The sequence below is a fragment of the Rhagoletis zephyria genome, unplaced genomic scaffold (genome assembly GCF_001687245.7).
Source record: "Rhagoletis zephyria isolate East Lansing unplaced genomic scaffold, Rhagoletis_zephyria_1.1 Rzeph_scaffold_00471, whole genome shotgun sequence".
Taxonomy (NCBI): Eukaryota; Metazoa; Arthropoda; class Insecta; order Diptera; family Tephritidae; genus Rhagoletis; species Rhagoletis zephyria.
Window position 1 is genome coordinate 227,865 of NW_016157555.1, and position 18,134 is coordinate 245,998.

At 36.4% G+C, this 18,134-nt stretch overlaps 1 protein-coding gene across 20 annotated transcripts in view; it reads left to right on the forward strand.

The window, feature by feature from the left end:
- The window catches only part of 4E-T (eIF4E-Transporter), a 191,698-nt gene extending 173,785 nt beyond the window's left edge, over window positions 1-17,913 (forward strand). For all 20 annotated transcript variants that reach the window (XM_017611856.1, XM_017611872.1, XM_017611857.1 and 17 more), the window contains 2 exons: window positions 16,862-17,242; window positions 17,303-17,913. In XM_017611856.1, coding sequence (XP_017467345.1) covers window positions 16,862-17,242; window positions 17,303-17,568 — 647 coding nt within the window. In that variant the 3' untranslated portion in view covers window positions 17,569-17,913. The remainder of the gene's footprint in view (window positions 1-16,861; window positions 17,243-17,302) is intronic.
- The last annotated feature ends 221 nt before the right edge of the window (window positions 17,914-18,134 follow it).

Consider the following 18,134-nt stretch of genomic DNA (forward strand, 5'->3'; position numbering starts at 1 on the left):
AAACCCGGGCCCTAAGGCAGCTGTTGTACATGTTAAGCAGAAGATCAGTAGTAGTGATTATTATTATTATTATTATTATTATTATTATTATTATTATTATTATTATTATTACTATTGCTTTCAAACGTCAAAGCTGTGCTTGTTTGTGCTCTCATTTAATATCTTATTTCGCAAGAGTTTTTGCATTGATTAAAGTGAAGAGGTATCAAGAAACGTTTGGTGCACAATTTAAAGTTAAGTAAAATATCAAAATTTCTTGTGAATTGATCAATTTATAAATTTCTTGTGAATTTGATCAATTTAATTAACATGTGTGCCGAGTCTTTTCTTTAATATAATTATATTGTTGTTGTGAATTGATTCTGTTTATCCATAACTACAATTGTGTTTGTTTGTGCACATTTATTTGGCTCTGTTTGTCATTTCGGCTATTTCATCCTTGTCACAGCTGTGTGCTTTGTGTTTATTAAGTGTCAAAATTGCAGTGTATTTAAAACTGTTCGCTACATAGAATTCAAGCTAATATTTATCGGCTGATTGTTTTCTTTTGCTACATTGCTTTTAAAACTGTTTGCCTTTTTGCTTCTAATATTTTATATAAACCTACAAACATATCCATAGATATCATTTCATATATGTATGTCGTGTATTTACGCCAATTGTCACGTTAAGAGCGACGCCTATGTGCCATGCTGGCTCTGCGATGGGATTTCTTATATAAAATGTGCTGGTTTGAGCGGTAGGATGTTAGACGCTATTAATGAAGGAAACAGTCTTCGTTGGTCTTGTCAAAAATGCCGATCAACAGAAGTCGAAGACAGTCCAGAAATAGTTTTTCTCAAATCGGGAAGGCTCTGTCGGCGCTGGTTGAGCAATTTAAGCATTATGAAAAAATGTTTAAGTCTTTCAGATGCCTCGACAACCCTCCAAACTCCGAGGAAAGTCGAGAAAATAAGCGTAGGCGTGTTATTAGTCCACCTAAAAAGATAGTCACTGAATCTACACAGAAAAATCCTCCATCTCAGCCCTTAGATCTAATCAATCTTTCTTCGCCATGCCCTCAGGCATTGGACCCTCCGCTATCTAAAGCCATATCCACCAGGTCTACGTCTAAAAATAATAACGACAATCAAACTGTTGATCTAACAGTGTTGCCATCACAGCTTTAGGTGCCCTATCTCTCCGAATAACTCGGGATCCCGTATATCTGAAGTCACTACCAAAAAGTTGGCTGTAATTCCTCCGAGAAGATCAATCTGTGTCTCTAGATTTGCTAAAGACACTTCTTCGGATGATGTAAATTCCTACATATCGACTAAGATTAGAACTAAAGATGTATTTATTCGTAAATTTAATTTTAAATACGATCGCGATATTTCATCTTTTAAAATTGATGTAGCTGCCGAAGATTTTGATTCACTACTAAATAATTCATTTTGGCCGACCGGGGCGTTTGTTCGCGAGTTTGAGTATAAACCTTATAAAAGTAATAACAACGTAGATAAAATTTCTAATCTTAATTCTGATTCAAAAAACTAACTCGCAAGTCTAATTTAAGTATTTACTATCAAAACGTTAGAGGTTTGAATACCAAATTAACTGACTTATATTTAAAAGGTTTTGACTGCAAGTATAATATTATTTCCTTGACCGAAACATGGCTCCAACCTCATATTTTTAATGAGAAATTCTTCCAAATGAATATCAAATATACAGGAGCGACCGCGAGAGCAGTGTAATGTTTGGTCATAAATTTCTAATGGTTTGAGTATTATTTTAAGCCGTCTGGCTGTTTGCTCAAGCGTATAATGCCTGTTTATGATTCAAACATGTAAATTGCAGTTGAGTGAAATAATGTTTATTCCTCGGCTCATCGCCGATATATATACTACAACATGCTTACAATCTATTACAATAGTTTAGTTATAAAATGTCTTATTTACTATGATTAACCAATCACATTGCTTGGTTACGCCCTAAGCTATTTCCCCTTATTTACATTTCTTTATTTACTTTGGGTACTCATGTTAGGTGCGCTGACCTATATCGCTCGTCACCCGATCTTGCGTTTGTAATAGCAAGCCACAGTGCAAGCCATTGTGTGTTCTGCGTGTATCATTAATCCACACTCGATCGTTACAACAATTACGCCGACTCAGCAATATGAGCCACAAGTATTTGATGTATGTATGTAGGTCAGCCACACTACATCCTACCCCTCAAGAAAATTCTAAATTAGTTGTAATTTCTTAAAATTTTAAGTAATTTATTCGAGTAAAAACGTTTTTTTTTTTAAATTGCTGTGTCTACATTTGATTAAATCATTATCTTGTAATTCTACTTTTCTTTTATCTATCATTAATGTACTATTTGGCCCTTTTTGATCTATTATCTTGAATGCACCTTTACATGGTTTTCCCAACTTTCTCTTGTTTCCTACTTTTACATATGGGCATTCCCATGGTGGCGCACGTGACAGTCGTACGATTTCAATGTGATACAAAAAAGGAATACCATTTGTTTTCTTTAACTTTTTTGGGCCATTGTATAGCACATAATTAGCTCTATATTTAACCGAAAAATGAAATCAATCGAACTGCTTGGTCCTGAAATATAAGCCTTTAAAGAGAGTGTCGTTACGTGACAAAAAATGGAAGTTGATTTTTTCTTTTCTTACAAAATCGCAAAACTCTGCGAATTGTGGATGGCTATTTTCATGAAACTTATTTTAATATGATTTGGAGCAATTCTAGTTGTTTTTAGAGTTTTTTGAATTAATGCAAATTGTTTCAATTCTCTTTTACAACCCCAAGTGTGAAACGTGACGTGACGTGGCGTCACGTGACATAAATTTCCATCGTTATATTTTTGTTAATATTGCTTTTAAATGAATTTTTAACGCAAATAAAACATGTATTTTATGTAGAATATACTTTATATTTTGACTTCAGCGCCAATTCAGGGTCAATTTATTAGAAATCTATGATTTATTATGTTTCAACCACATACGCCAAATTCGAACCAAATCAGACCATAAATACGGTTTTTCGAAATATCTCGACCTTGGCACCACCTAGGAAGACCATTTTATGCAAAGATGATTCTACTTACATAGCCAGTATATATTTAAAAAAACAGACAAATCGGCCCGTAAATACGTTAGATATAAAACTTTTATTTTTTTTGTCGTGGTGGACCTTTCGCTGGAAACACCCATATACAAATTCTCCTATTTGGAAATTTGCCTTGTTTATACTGCTCTGCTTATTTCTATTCACAATTTTTGATTGTAATAAATTTTCTTTTGCTGTAGTGTGTGCGTATCTCAGTTTCAGTTTCAATTCTGTTAAATAATCATCAATATTGTAATATGTCTCTCTATTCTTCATTATCTCACATGGTAATGCACTTAATTGGCCATAGACTAACTCAAAGGGAGTATTTATATGTCGTAGTTGTGTGTGGAGTTGAATTATAACTATAGACGTAATATGGAATCATTTCATCCCAATTATCTACTCCTTGCATGGTCATTAAATAGTCGTTGAGAAGCCTGTGGTTCCTTTCTATAGTTCCTAAAGTCTCATGATGAAAGGGTGTTGAGGTTGTTTTCTCTATTTTAAGCAACTTGCATATGTTCTTTAAGAGTTCGTTTGTAAATTCCGTGCCTTTGTCTGTCTTCATTTTCATAAAACAGCCGTATTTTAATATAAATTGTTCTACTATTGCTTTCGCTACAGTCGCTGCTTCTTTGGTTTCTAAAGGAATTGCCTCAACAAATTTGGTTAACTCACACTGAAGGGTTAGTATGTACCTATAGTTATTAGATGGCCTCAGCGGTCCTACTGTGTCTATTGTGATTACCTCAAAAGATGTGCTGGGAGTTTCCGTTATGCGAAACCTTCCTTTTGTGTATTTCGTTATCTTGACCTTGGCACAAATTTTACAGTTATTAACAAATTCCTTAACCATTTTGCTCATGTTCTTCCACACATACCTCTGCTTAAACTGGCTCACGCATCTTTTTATTCCGCAATGACCTCCTTGCTATGATTCATGATACTCGCGTATTAAGCTGATGCCACATAAAACTTTTGCTTCGCTTTACGTGACAGATTCGCTTTGACAGATAAGAAGAAAATGCGTAAAGCATACCACATAGATCATTGAAGCTGCAGCGCGAAGCGAAAAGATGGCCAACTCCCATCTTTTTGCGCGCTTTGACAATCAGCCGGTTTAATATATAGTAGTATTCATGCAGAAACATAAAACTCAATTAAATTGCTTATAATTTTAAAGCAAAATATCTAAAATCCACAGCAAATTTTGACGAGTAAAAAAGCAGTGCAAAATTGATTTCTTGGCGTTCATTGTGGCATATCTTTTGTGTCTGGCGCTTTGTTGGCAAAGTTAAAGAATGTACACGAAAAAAACTGGTCACAGTTAAAACGTTCTAAAACATAAATATATTAATGGAATTCAACGATATTTACATCTAAACTTAGTTTTATTGAAATTCGTTAAAAAAGAGTTAATTCTCCTTGTAATAAGCAAACGATCGCAATTTTGACTTTATGTCCTTCATTAGCCCTTGCACAGAAGTTTCAGTGATTTCCTTGGAAACCAGCTGCCATTTATTTTTGAATTGTTGTGCGTTTTTTACAGCTTTGTGGGTCTTAAGAAGTTTGGATTTCATAACGGCCCAGTAGGTTTCGATCGGCCGATGCTCTGGACAATTAGGTGGATTCACCTCTTTTGCTACAAAATACACTTTGTTTCTATGTTACCATCCTAAAGCCATTTTTCCGTAATGACATATCGCGAGATCAGGCCAAAAAAGCACTGGATCTTTATGAAGCCGTATAAGAGGTAAAAGTCGCTTTTGCAGACACTCCTTAACATAAATTTCTTGGTTAATTGTACCAGTGCTTACAAAAGGATCACTTTTGAAGCCGCATTGGCAAATTGCCTGCCAAATGAGAAACTTTTTGGGAAATTTGTCAAACTTTTTGTTTTTATATTTATCTGCAACATTGCCTCTTTTATTTGCAGTGTGAAATTCGCGGCCCCGGATTTGTTTAAAATCGGCTTTTACGTACGATTCGTCATCCATAACAATACAGCCAAATTTTTGTATGAGACTGTCGTACAATTTCCGAGCACGTTGTTTCGCCAACAAATTTTGCTTACCGTTGCGATTAGGTGCTGCATTCACTTTGTAAGAACGTAGTCCTGCTGTTTTGCATACTTTTTGTATATACGAAGACGACATGTTTAATTTTTTGCCGACATCTCTTACCGAAAGTCCAGGATTTTTCTTAAAAGCAGATAACACTTCCTTCGCCTTAATTTTGCAAGCAAATCCTTTTTTTCTGCCACTACCAGGGTTCCTTTTTAAAGATAAACATTCATTGTATTTTTTAAGCACATAAGTAACGGTAGACTTTGGAAATTTTAGCTTTTTTGCGATGTCGTTATGGAACATGCTGGGATTTTCCAGCTTTTTGCGCAATATTAACTCGCGATCGATTTCTTTCTTGGTCCTCGTTTCTACACTGATTTTTGTTACTAAAAAGAAATGATGCAGTAAGGTGGAAAATGCTTCCAGCTTTTTAAGTGTCTACCGATTTTTATTTTAATGTTATGATTAACCAAGCTATGATTGGTTATGTGCGACCAGTTTTTTTCGTGTCTTTATAATTTACCTTGTTTATATGGCATCAAACGCGGTTTTGAATTAATTCGTGTCAGCGTAGCTCGCTTGAAATGCAAGTGTTTATATGCGACACAAGAAAGGAGTCGATCGAACACACATTCAAACAGAGCTTATCCCGATGCAACCCTGTTAATACATGTGTAAATTCTTGAAAATAATGAACATTGAAAAATAACAATTAAAGACTCAAATAGCATTGTAAAAATTATCTTGTGTGTCCATTTATCATGGTTTGACTTAGAACGAATTGGAGCATCATAGAAACGTGGTAAATGTCACGCAAAGCTACAAAGTTTTATCTGGCATCAGCTTTAGTCTTTTCATCTCCTGTTTGTTCTTTATTTCTTTTGGTGGCTTATAAATTAATATGTCATTATATTACTTTCTTAAATTCATGCATGCTTATTTTTTTTTAAATATCATTATTTTCTGTTAACGCTAGTAATTGCTTGCTTATTCGCTTCGAAGGACAACTTCCTCAAAGTCAATTTTAACTCTGATACTGATTTTTCGCTGTATTCTACAATTATGCCACCTTTTGCTGCTAAAATGTGTATATATTGGGCCCTTTTTTCTTTTCTATTCTTATAATTTCTTTCCTGATTCTTCACTTTATCTTCAATCTTCCCTAACTTCTTGAATTCAAGTTTCTTCACGTACCTTACATCCGAAATCGATGTCGTGTTCCAAATGTAGAGTTGATCAATCTCCTCACTTGAAATCGAGGTACCTACAAAGTCACACACCTCCACCTTGTCTGTTTCTTCTTTGCCCTTCTCTAATTTTTCTTTCATCTTTCTAGTTAATACATTAACACTACAGGTAGGAATAATTTCCGCTAACTTCTTAGAACCTAGCTCTATCCTGGTTTATCTCAAAATCATAATCCATTAGGTCTATTCGAATTCTAGTTAATTTTGACGTTGGGTTCTTCTGAGAAAATAAACTAACTAACGGCCTGTGGTCGGTGTAGAATATAAATTTTCTGCCAAACAGATATGGTCTGAAATAGTTGATGCCCCAATGAATTGCGACTAGTTCTTTTTCAATCACTGGCTTATTAAGTTCATGTTTGTTTAATGATTTACTTGCAAAGGCTATTGGTCTATCTTTTCCTATCTCCCCTTGCGACCAGACCGCACCTAGCGCATAATTGGAAGCATCAGTTGTTAGGATAAACGGCTTGGTAAAATCTGGGTAGCTTAGTACTGGTCGTGAAATTAGCTTCTTCTTCAAAGTGGTAAAAGCCTTCTGATGTTCTTCTGTCCAACCGAAAATCTGTTTTTTCTTTAACAAGTTATTCAATGGTCTGGCTATGTCAGCAAACTCTTCGATGAATCTCCTATAGTAATTACAAAAAGCTACAAATCTCCTCACCTCGTCAGCATTCTTTGGTATTGGATAATTCTTTCTGCATTCGAATTTACTTGGATCCGTACTTACGCCGTCTACTGTTATTAAATGGCCAAGGTAGACTACTTCTGGTTTAAGAAAATTGAATTTCTCAGGATTGAGTTTCAGATTGTATTTTTGCAGTCTCCTCAGTACTTCGATCAAGCTCTCATTATGATCTTTCTGATTAGAACCAAATACTATGATATCATCTACATAAAGAAAAGCCTTGTCTTGTGGACCACTTAGTGCTAAAGATAGCATTCTTTGAAGATATTTTTAGTCCAAACGGCAACCTTTTGAATTGGAAATGCCCTTTGTCAGTGGGGAATGCCGTTAATGGTCTAGATTTAGTATTCAGTGGAATCTGATGAAACGAACTAGTCATGTCTAAAGTCGAGAAGTATTTTGCTTTTCCCAACTTGTCTAATATGTCCTCTAGCCTTGTCAGTGGGAACTTGTCACTTACCACCTTTTTAGTTAATTGCCTAAAATCGACGACTAATCTCCATTTTTCTTTTTCATTGTTGCTCTTTTTAGGCACTACTAAAAGTGGCGAATTATAAGGACTCACTGATGGTTCTATGTTGTCAGTTGCCATGAGCTCTTATACCTGCTTATTAATTTCTTTTGATTGTACATTTCTATAGTTTTTTATATAAACTGGAGCCTTATCTGTAGTTGAAATATGCTGTTAATAGAAATTATTAACCGTTAAAGCTTCGCCTTCTAAATGGAATAGGTCTTGAAGCCTCTCACAAATATCTACTATCGAACTTTCTGCATTCTCATCTAAGTTATCTACCTTTAAGAGCTTTCTTATTGCATTAAATCTATTTGGGCGCCTACGCATGTTTTTATTATATAGAACATTGTATCTGTTTAATGGTTTTACACCTAGGTTTACTTTCTTGATCACTACATCCGTGTCCCTGGTGTTTAAAAGTCGAATATGCTTTATGCCCTTCACTGGCACGATTGAATTGGCTTTAAATACACCTTTCATTATTTCTTTCCCGTGCACTACACTATCTTCTTCTAAGTCTAATTTCACTGCTTTAACTAACTCACTTCGTGCTGGTATTGTAATGTTAGCGATAGATTTTAAGTTCATATTCATAGGCAATAGTGTTTCTTCTCCTTCTATGACGATGATTAACGTACAGGTTTCATAGTCAATCAAAATCTACCGAGTATCCCATCTGTGGTTAGACTTATTTTACTCTGAACCACACTAAATTGATGAACTATCTTTTTATCGTCTAACTTAAGCAATTTAACTTTAGCTGTGCCTCTAGTTGTTAACGTCTCACTTGTAATACCATTTATTTGGCAACTCTCTCTAAGCTCTATACCTTTAGTGTCACCTAAAACTTGTTCTTTAATTATTGAGATGCCAGCTCCTGTGTCTACTTTTGAACTTACTGTTCTAGGGCTACCTTCAATTCCTAGTTTCATGTAGTTAGTGGAGCTTGGAGCCGTCTACTTGGGTAATATGAACTAATTTCCTTTTGGTGTGTACCCCGGATTTCACTGGCCAGGGACGTACCCGTTTCCCTGATCGGGTCGTCTTCCTCCTCTGAAATTGGCATTTCCTCCTTTAGAGTGTTGGCCCCTATTGTCTTTAGAGATTGTCTTATTAAAAATTGTTTTCATTCTTACTAAAATTCCTATTGAAACTATTCCTGCTTCTGTTTGCGTACAGAACTTGCGTGGACCTTACTGGACTGACTTCTTTGGCCACCTGTATTGCTTCTGTCAACTTTACTGGCCTAGCTGCTGCTACCACTACCTTGTAAGGCTCAGACACGCCTTTTTTAAAAGCTGATAGACGTATTTGATCATTGAGTTTCACAATGATCTCCCTATGTTCAGTACCTTGCGCCTGTCAACTGTAGTTCACTTAATGCAGCTAATAAACTCTCCATGCGTGTCGCGTAAGCTTGGACTGATTGCGTGTCTTGATAGCACCTGGCAATATCTGCATGTAATTTCGTTGTTGTGTTATTGGGCTTATATGCTGCTTGTAAAATTATCTTTAGGATTGGTATATCAGTCGGTATCTGTTCTGCTATTAATTTGTTTTTTACGTATTCAGCTAGCTTGGTCATTAATATGAATTTTACTAGCATTTGCCTTTGAGCATCATCTCTTAAAGTTTCGCTATAAAATTCTATGTAACCTAAAGAGATATTTAAATATTTTTGTTCCCCACGGAACTGCGGTATTATCTTTGAGGCTTCTACCAAATTAAATTCTGCAATGATACAATTTTATTTTTTTTCAGAGGTCTCTTCTTTGATTACCAAAAACTTTCGTAACTCTTTGGCTAACCCGTCATATTTTTCTTTTAACCCTTCGACATCATCACTAGGTGTGCCTTCGAGTATTCTTAACCATGCATCAGATACGTATGCTTTGTTTTTTCTACGTACACCCTTGTGTACTTTCTTTGCGGTGCCTTTTTTAGTTCCGCTAAAAGTCCATTTCAATTGTTAAACTCCACATATCACTTTACAATTTCTGCTTAATAATTTACTCATGTATGTATGCAATGTTTTTAAGATCCTAGACCTTAGTTCTATCATATATATTTGTTGCATTTAGGATGTTAATATTTAATGTAACATTTGTTGTAAAATTGACTCATGCTATACATTGTTGTTTACGCTCTTATAAGCATGATTCTTTATATATTTTTTATAATGCGCATTTAGTTTTAATAGTACTAAAATTATTAAAATTATTGAGTGTACATATATTCATTTTGTGGGTGTATCAAACTGCTGTGATGCGAATGCTACTGCTGCGGCTGCATTGTTGTTGTTGTTATTAACCATTTCCTCCCTTGTTTGGGTGCCACCCAGGGATTGGCAAAGGGTGCTGTTTTTGTGACTTTAAGCCTACTCACGTTAAAAACGGAGGATGAACGAACACCACCGCAAAGCGTGCTGTCTTGCNATGACTGAACACGAGCGCATTGCGTGCTGTCTTGCAAATACAGCCACCACAAGTGAACGATGCTTATAACTGCTCATACTGATATTGACTTCGGCAAATCTGTACTCCGAATGATCGTGCACGAAACTAGCAACAGCCGTATTTGATCGACAGCCATAAGCACGTTACTGCATTTGGACGGTTGCCGAAAGCATGACAGCTTATGTGAAAGACTGGCGAAGGCAAGATGCCGCAGTTAGCTAACTTGATTTGTTGCAGAAGTCAAACCGCCGCCTTTGGTTTGTTGCTGAAGGCGCGTTTGACGTGTTGCCGAAGTGATGATACTGTAGTTCAAAAACATTCAAAGACACTTGCTTGTTTGAAATGAAGCATTGATATGTACATACATACATACTTACGTACGTATGCATATTCACAACTAGCCAGCAGTGAGCAATGCAATTGAATGGTAGACGCGCTATAAATACATACATACATGCATACGAGACGATAAATTACCCTTTACCACATTCGTCGTCATTTCAGCAACAAGTCAGATGATTTTCAGCAACAAGTCAAACGACTTCTGCAACAAATGATGACTCTCATGTTTTCGGAGCCGTTCAACTGCCACGTTTGCTGGTTTCGTGCACGATCATTCAGAGTACAGATTTGCCGAAGTCAATATCAGTATGAGCAGTTATAAGCATCGTTCACTTGTGGTGGCTGTATTTGCAAGACAGCACGCAATGCGCTCGTGTTCAGTCATTCTCTAATTTCGTTTAGGTATCGATACTATTAAGCCAACGCCGCTGCTCAGTCATACAAAGCAGCGGTATTGAATGAGTATGAACAGTTGACGATCAACCAAAGCCAATCCCTGGTGCCACCCATCTTTCCTCAGTTTTGTTGCTATGTAATGTAGACGAACATGTATGCGAAAGGGAAATCTTTTTCCTAGTGCAGAGTTTAAAGGAATCGGAAGAGTATGATTCAGGATAGTAAAAGACTCATATTTATACTTAGAAATATCCCTCTAGGAAAAAGAAATATTCTTCCCAACAGTTTCCAAAGAAGCATGAAAACATTCAATTTTATTGGACTAATTTCGTTTTAACCGTGCGATGTCATTAGTTAGACTCTTTTCACCTCTGTAATGTAATGTTTGTCATCAGGTCCTAAGTCCTTCTTTCAAAACCTATCAGACTTGTTCCCTGAATGTTCGGCAGGATCGCCATGTAATGTTTGGTTATAATTTTCTAATGGTTTGAGTATTATTCTAAGCCCTCCGGCTGCTTTGCTCAAGCGTATAACGCCTGTTTATGATTCAAACACGTCAATTGGAGTTGAGTTTATTATGGAAGGAATGGAGGAATGTTTATTCCTCGGCTCATCGCCGATATATATACTACAACATGCTTACAATCTATTACAATAGTTTAGTTATAAAATATCTTATTTACTATGAGTAACCAATCACATTGCTTGGTTACTCCCTAAGCTATTTCCCCTTATTTACATTCATTCTTTATTTACTTTGGGTACTCATGTTGGGTGCGCTGACCCAAATCGCTCGTCACCCGATCTTGCGTTTGTAATAGCAAGCGTTAAGTGTGTCTCATGTGGCGCCGCACGTTAAGCCACAGTGCAAGCCATTACGAGTGTTCTGCATGTGTCATCAATTCACACTCGATCGTCCCAACAAATAAGCCGACTCAGCAATATGAGCCACAAGTATTTGATATATGTCAGGCACACTACAGCAGAATCGGCGGTGGTGTTATTTTTGCGGTGCATTGGTCGATACCATCAGAGGAAGTTAGTGTTCCTGTCATTGAAGATACCGAATTTAAATGAGGGCGTGTACAGGCTGGTAAGAGTTAGGTTAATTGAACTCTTTGCTACATCCCTCCTAATTCTGCCATATCATTATATACACAGCTAGTTTTTTTACTTGAGTCCGTAAATGCAATGCTTACGCCTTCTGACTCTGTGATTGTTTTGGGTGATTTTAATCTGCCACACATTTCATGGAACATTATTGGCACCGATGTTGTACCAGTTTCATCTAGAGATAGTTACAATGTATTTGTGGAGGAAATGGCTGAACTTTACCTAAAACAAATAAATATAAATAAGGTCTTGGATCTCGTTTACGTTGATGATGTTCCGAGGTCCTCTATTAATCGGTGTGATCCCTTAGTTTTGCCAGAGGATGCATACCATCTCGCTCTTGAGTTAAGCTACGAAATCATAAATGCAGTACATAATAATAAGTTCTATAGTTCAAGTACTAGATATGTGTTTGCGAAAACTAATTTCAGAAAAATTAACAAAGAACTTTCAAAGATATCTTGGCCAATATATAGAGATGACGACGAGCGTAGCGTTGAACACTTTAATTATACTGTTTTCAATTTGTTTTGAAAGTATCAAAACGTAATATTGTTCATAAAGAACCAACACAATTATGGTTCACTTAAACTGTATAAAAGAACGGGCTTACTCGGTGATTACATAAAGTACTCGGTTTTGAGGTATAGCTACTTTGCATTAAATAAGAAATGTTATAAGTTATATTTATGTAAAATTAAAAAGAATTTGATTAAAAATCCTAAATCATTTTATGGTTTCGTAAATTTAAAGCGTAAGGCACATGGATTTCCGTCCGCTATGCACTATCGCAATACTATGTCTAGCGACAGCCAACTCATTGCCAACATGTTTGCTCAGTTCTTTAGGTCCAATTATTCGGTAGACTCCCCTACGAGTGGATACTATCCGTATGAACTTTGTACGATTAACTCAGCTTTTATTCCAGTAACTTCTTCTGATGAAGTTTTACACTATTAAAAACCTTAAAAGCGTCATTTAGGCCTGGACCTGGTCATATTCCGACCTGTTTCCTTAAAAACTGCGGTGAGAATATCTGTAAACCTTCAACAACTCTATTCAACTTGTCACTAAAACATGGTGTTTTTCCGTCAGCTTGGAAGGAGTCTCTCATAATACCACCTCACAAAAACGGCAGCAGGTCTATAGAAGACCTATCGAGGCATAGTGAAGCTCTCCGCTATCCCCAAATTATTCGAAGCAATTATTGTTAATCAGCTGACATATTCTACATCCTCAATTCACAATATCAGCACGGGTTTTTTAAAGGAAAATCGATTATCACTAATTTATTGAAGTTTACAATTTATCTCTTAAACGGTTTTAGAGAAAATGCTCATACCGACGTAATATACACCGATTTCAGTAAAGCTTTCGACAAAGTCTGTCACTCGTTACTCATCCGTAAACTCGACCTAATCGGCTTTCAGCCCAGTCTTCTTCAATGGATCTCTTCTTACCTCTCCGAACACAAAGAGTTTTTTTTTTTAATTGTTCTTCCAACATCATTAAGGTTTCTTCAGGAGTTCCTCAGGGAAGCCACCTTGGTCCGATTCTATTCCTGATATTCATTAATGATTATTCTTCTATAATAAAATATTCTAAAACCTTAATGTATGCCGATGATGTGAAACGCATCAGCAGCCTCTGCGCTGTACCGAAGACATTTGAATCCGGTATTTTTTGACTTTCAATGCGTCGGTCCATATTTCTGCCCCGTACAGGAGCACCGACTGGACTGCTTTCATCAGAAGCTTCCTGCGGCATGCCTTCGGGCCGCCCACGTTCGCCATCACATGCTCCATGGATGTGTTCCCAGAATGTGATTTTGCTGTCAAGCTTCACCCCTAGGTATTTTGTAGACCTAGAAGTTGTCGCGAATTGAGGTCCGACCATCATGTTTATAATTTTTGGGATCCGTTTCCTTGTGAGGAGCACGATCTCTGTTTTGGCTGTNCCGCCGTGCTCTGCGCAGCTTTTTCACATACTCCATGGATGTGTTCCCAGAATGTGAGTTTGCTGTCAAGCTTCACCCCTAGGTATTTTGTAGACCTAGAAGTTGTCGCGAATTGAGGTCCGACCATCATGTTTATAATTTTTGGGATCCGTTTCCTTGTGAGGAGCACGATCTCTGTTTTGGCTGTAGCCAATTGCAGACCGTGATCGCTCATCCATCCACTGAGGTTGCGCATGACCTGGTTTAGCTTGAGCTGCGCTAGCTGGACGTTTTTTGTTGTTATGACGGCTGCCACGTCGTCCGCGAAGGCGACAAGGAAGGCGCTCTCCGGCATTTCCGTGCGCAACAGACTGTCATACGTGGCGTTCCAGAGGTCCGGGCCAAGTACAGACCCCAGTGCCGCTCCGCCGGTTATATGTCTCTTTCTCTGATCTTGTGTTGTGTCGTACAAAAGCCAACGGTCTCTGAGGTAGTCCCGGATCATATCTAGCAAGTATGTTGGAACCTTGAATGACCGTTCCAAGGTCTCCAGCATGTCGTCCCATCTTGCCGAGGCTGGAAATATATTTAAATTTAAAAAAATCTGTAATTTCATTGTACAAGTGTTGGCTAAAATTTATTTGGCTTTGGTGATCTCAGGCTATTTTCGATACCTTCCTGTCATACTATTTCGATTAATATTTCCAGTTCCATTTCTAATGCAAATGGCGCGTAAGCAAATGCAAAATGGGCAAGTAAAACTATTGGTTTCTACCACGTGCGAGAGCGCACAAACTATACCGGGCAGTAATTCGAGCTCCAATAAACTCAGACGGTGTATTCTCTCTCAAGCGGCCACGTTAGAAAAGGAACGCCAAAACTTAAGCGTTGATTAAATTACAAATTTCGAAACGCAGTGGAAAAGCATACATTCGTATCCACGTTAAAATAAATGCTCCACCATAAGCTCTTGGATCTCGTCTAAAGAATTCAAAAATTAATTAGAAGAAAATCCTTTTTCTGAACGCGTGGATTTTGTTTTTACCTAACCAATTTTAATTTAAGGAGAGAAGGAAAGACAACTTTAGAGAAAAATTTGGGAAAAAATGATCCGTTACCGGAATTTTTATGTTCAATTCATGTACCGGTAATTGCAAATTTTAATACTTTGTAAAGTATTTTTAGTTCATTGTCTAGTTTATATAAGTATAGGCATTAGAGCGCCCAAAAAATGTATGGGATTTGCAAAGGTGTTAAATTTTTTCCCCGTTTTCGGATAGCTCGGGGACAAAAAATAAGGTTTAAAAAAAAATCTGTAGTAGGAAAAAGCCATGCGGTTTTGAACTAAAGTCAAAAAATTTAACAAAAAATTATACATGACTTTAAAGACCAATATTTCTTAAATAATCAGCGTAAGCGGAAATAACAATATATACACTTTTATATAAAAGAAAACTGGCAATATTCCTCCTATATGAAGTTTAGACCAACAAGTGTCCATTCTTGAGATGGTAAGTGGTCAAATTAAAATATATAAATTTTCTAACGGCCAAAATAAATATTTCAAAAACAGTATAATCTTCACATCCTTTGATAGGCTATTTGGTATTGTTTCATACAACATTAGATCCTTTTATTAATAACAATATTTTTAAACTAATATCTGCTGCATATGATGCCGCAACGATTCAGAAGTGAATTTCTAAAGCGCGGCCCAAGACCGCCATCGCGTAAACACATTAGGCGCAACAATACTGTGGCTGAGTAGCTAGAGTTGGACTGCTAAGGGGGGTTTTTTTTTGAAGCGAAGGGCGAATCGAAGCCGAAGGCCTCCAGCTTGGATAGAAGTTGGACGTAACAATACTATGGACTGCGTACCCGGAGTTGAACTGATGAGGGTTATCTTTTGAAGAGCGGGCGAAGGCTACCAACGCAGAAACAAGCTGATCACAACAATACTGTGCACTGAGGATAATTTGTTTTTAAGCGCGGACAAAGGCTGCCAAACCTGGAACAACGCAGAAACAAGTCGGACGCAACAATACTATACACCGCATAGCCGGAGTTGGACTGATGAGTGTTATGTTTTTTTAGGCGAGGCCAATGGCTGCCAATGCGGAAACAAGTTGCACGCAACAATAATGTTGACTGCATAGCCAGAGTTGGACTGATGAAGGTGACTTATTTGAAGCGCGCTGATCTTTAAATATTCATACTAGGATCTACTAGTTCGGCCTAGGCTTAACTGGTTTCTGCTATCGGGTTTAGGTCAGGCTTGTTTGACCCATGTTATAGCGGTTTATCCTATCGCATATAAGAATCTTATAAATACTTCATCCATATGTTGTAATTCACCGCCACATCTATATATAATATGCAGTTTAGAGAAGGGACAATTGAAATGATTCTAGGTATATATTAAGCCTGAAAACGGTAAACCTTTATATCAATTCTGCTAGTTACGTCATGGCAAGTACCGAATAATTTTGAAAAGGGTACAACTTGCAAATAATTAGCTTTTTTCTTCAATACTTTAAATTTTCAGACATGTGCCCTTTTCGAATACTAACTTAATAATGAACCAAATCAAAAAATATATTAGATTTTTAGAAATACATATATGTTTCAAATATAAACCAAATCGGACCATAAATACACATTTTAGTAATAGATCGATTCTTGCTTCACTTACTATTTTTATACTTTGTTTACAGATCATTTAATTGTTTATTTTATTGTTTTATTACTATATATGTATACTCAATTTATATTACTATTTTGTGTTGTTTTATTTCATATTCTGCTATTTTATAAAATTGTATCTCGTTGTTTTATTTCAACTATTTATTAAAAAAAGGTGTTTGCTTGCCATGGGACCTTGAACCCACGAATATAAGAAACAAATATCTCTTGAGCCTCATTTAAATCGAATCGATTTTGTCGTTAATCCTGATTAACAATTGTTTATTACTGTATCTTTATAGGGCGTCCAATTTTAAAAGGCCCATTGCCGCCACCACCATCTAGCCAGCAGCATCAGTCACAACAGCAAATGCAGCAGCAGATATCTCAACTGATGTTCAATAAATTAGATTTTCAACAAATGCAACAGCGATTAAAAAACAATCAATCGCATGTTTTAAGCCAGACTACACCTCCGTTTCCGCAGCACACAATAGCGCCCCAACAAGCATCAAGCCATACCAATATAATAACACATGTACAACAACAGCAGCAGCATTTATATCAACATCAACAACGTGCTCTAGCATTGCAAAGGCATCAGCAACAACAAGTTCACCTGCAGCAGCAGTTGCAAAAACAGCAGCAACAACAACATCAGCAGCAACAGTCAATTGACAACAGTACGTTTTAACTACATTACTTTTTATTCCAACTGACTTACAAATTTAAATTTTTCATAGTGTGTTTGTCATCATCTTTGGTAGGTGAAAGTAGTATTGTATCAAATAATGCTGCAGATACTGCGGCTGCCGCTGCTGTAAATATAATAAATTATCGAGATGGCTGCTTGTCTCCTACTAGTAATCAATTGGCACAGTGGTTTTCGCCTGAATTACTGGCACAAGCATCTGCAGGAAAACTGCCACTGCTCAATATGAATCAAACATTAAGTTTAGAAGAATTTGAAAAAAATATGCAACATTCCTCAACAACGGTGCACAATTAAAACCACTGAAAACTCGGCGTAACTAAATTTAAATTGCGTCTACCTTGGGAATCATTATTCTATATAAAGTTGATTTGTTTGCTTGGCATATTAAATAAGCTAAAAGTATCTCTATACAGCCCTAGCATTAAACATGAAATTCAGCAAACAAGTTCATTATGAATTTTAGTTTTTATTACGAAATTAGTAGAAAATAAAAGTTTTAGTATAGCGTATTCACTTGTTATCTTAATATGCTTATAAATTAGTATCTCAATTGTTGTAAATGCATTATTTAAATTGAAACAATTATACTTTATAAAATGTAAAATATATATATAATGATCTAGAAAATAGAAAACAATAAAAACGGAGAAATATAATATAATATTCTTAATGATATAAGTAATTTATTTTTATTTACTATACAGGTATTAGTGTTGCTTATCAAGTTATTTTATTGATGATAGGTACTTATTTTATAATTATCGAAAAATCTACAAATTTTAGCTCCATTTTTTCCGTTTATGTTAGACCACTCGCAACGGAGCACTAATACTTTAATTTCTTCGCAAACGAGCGGCAAA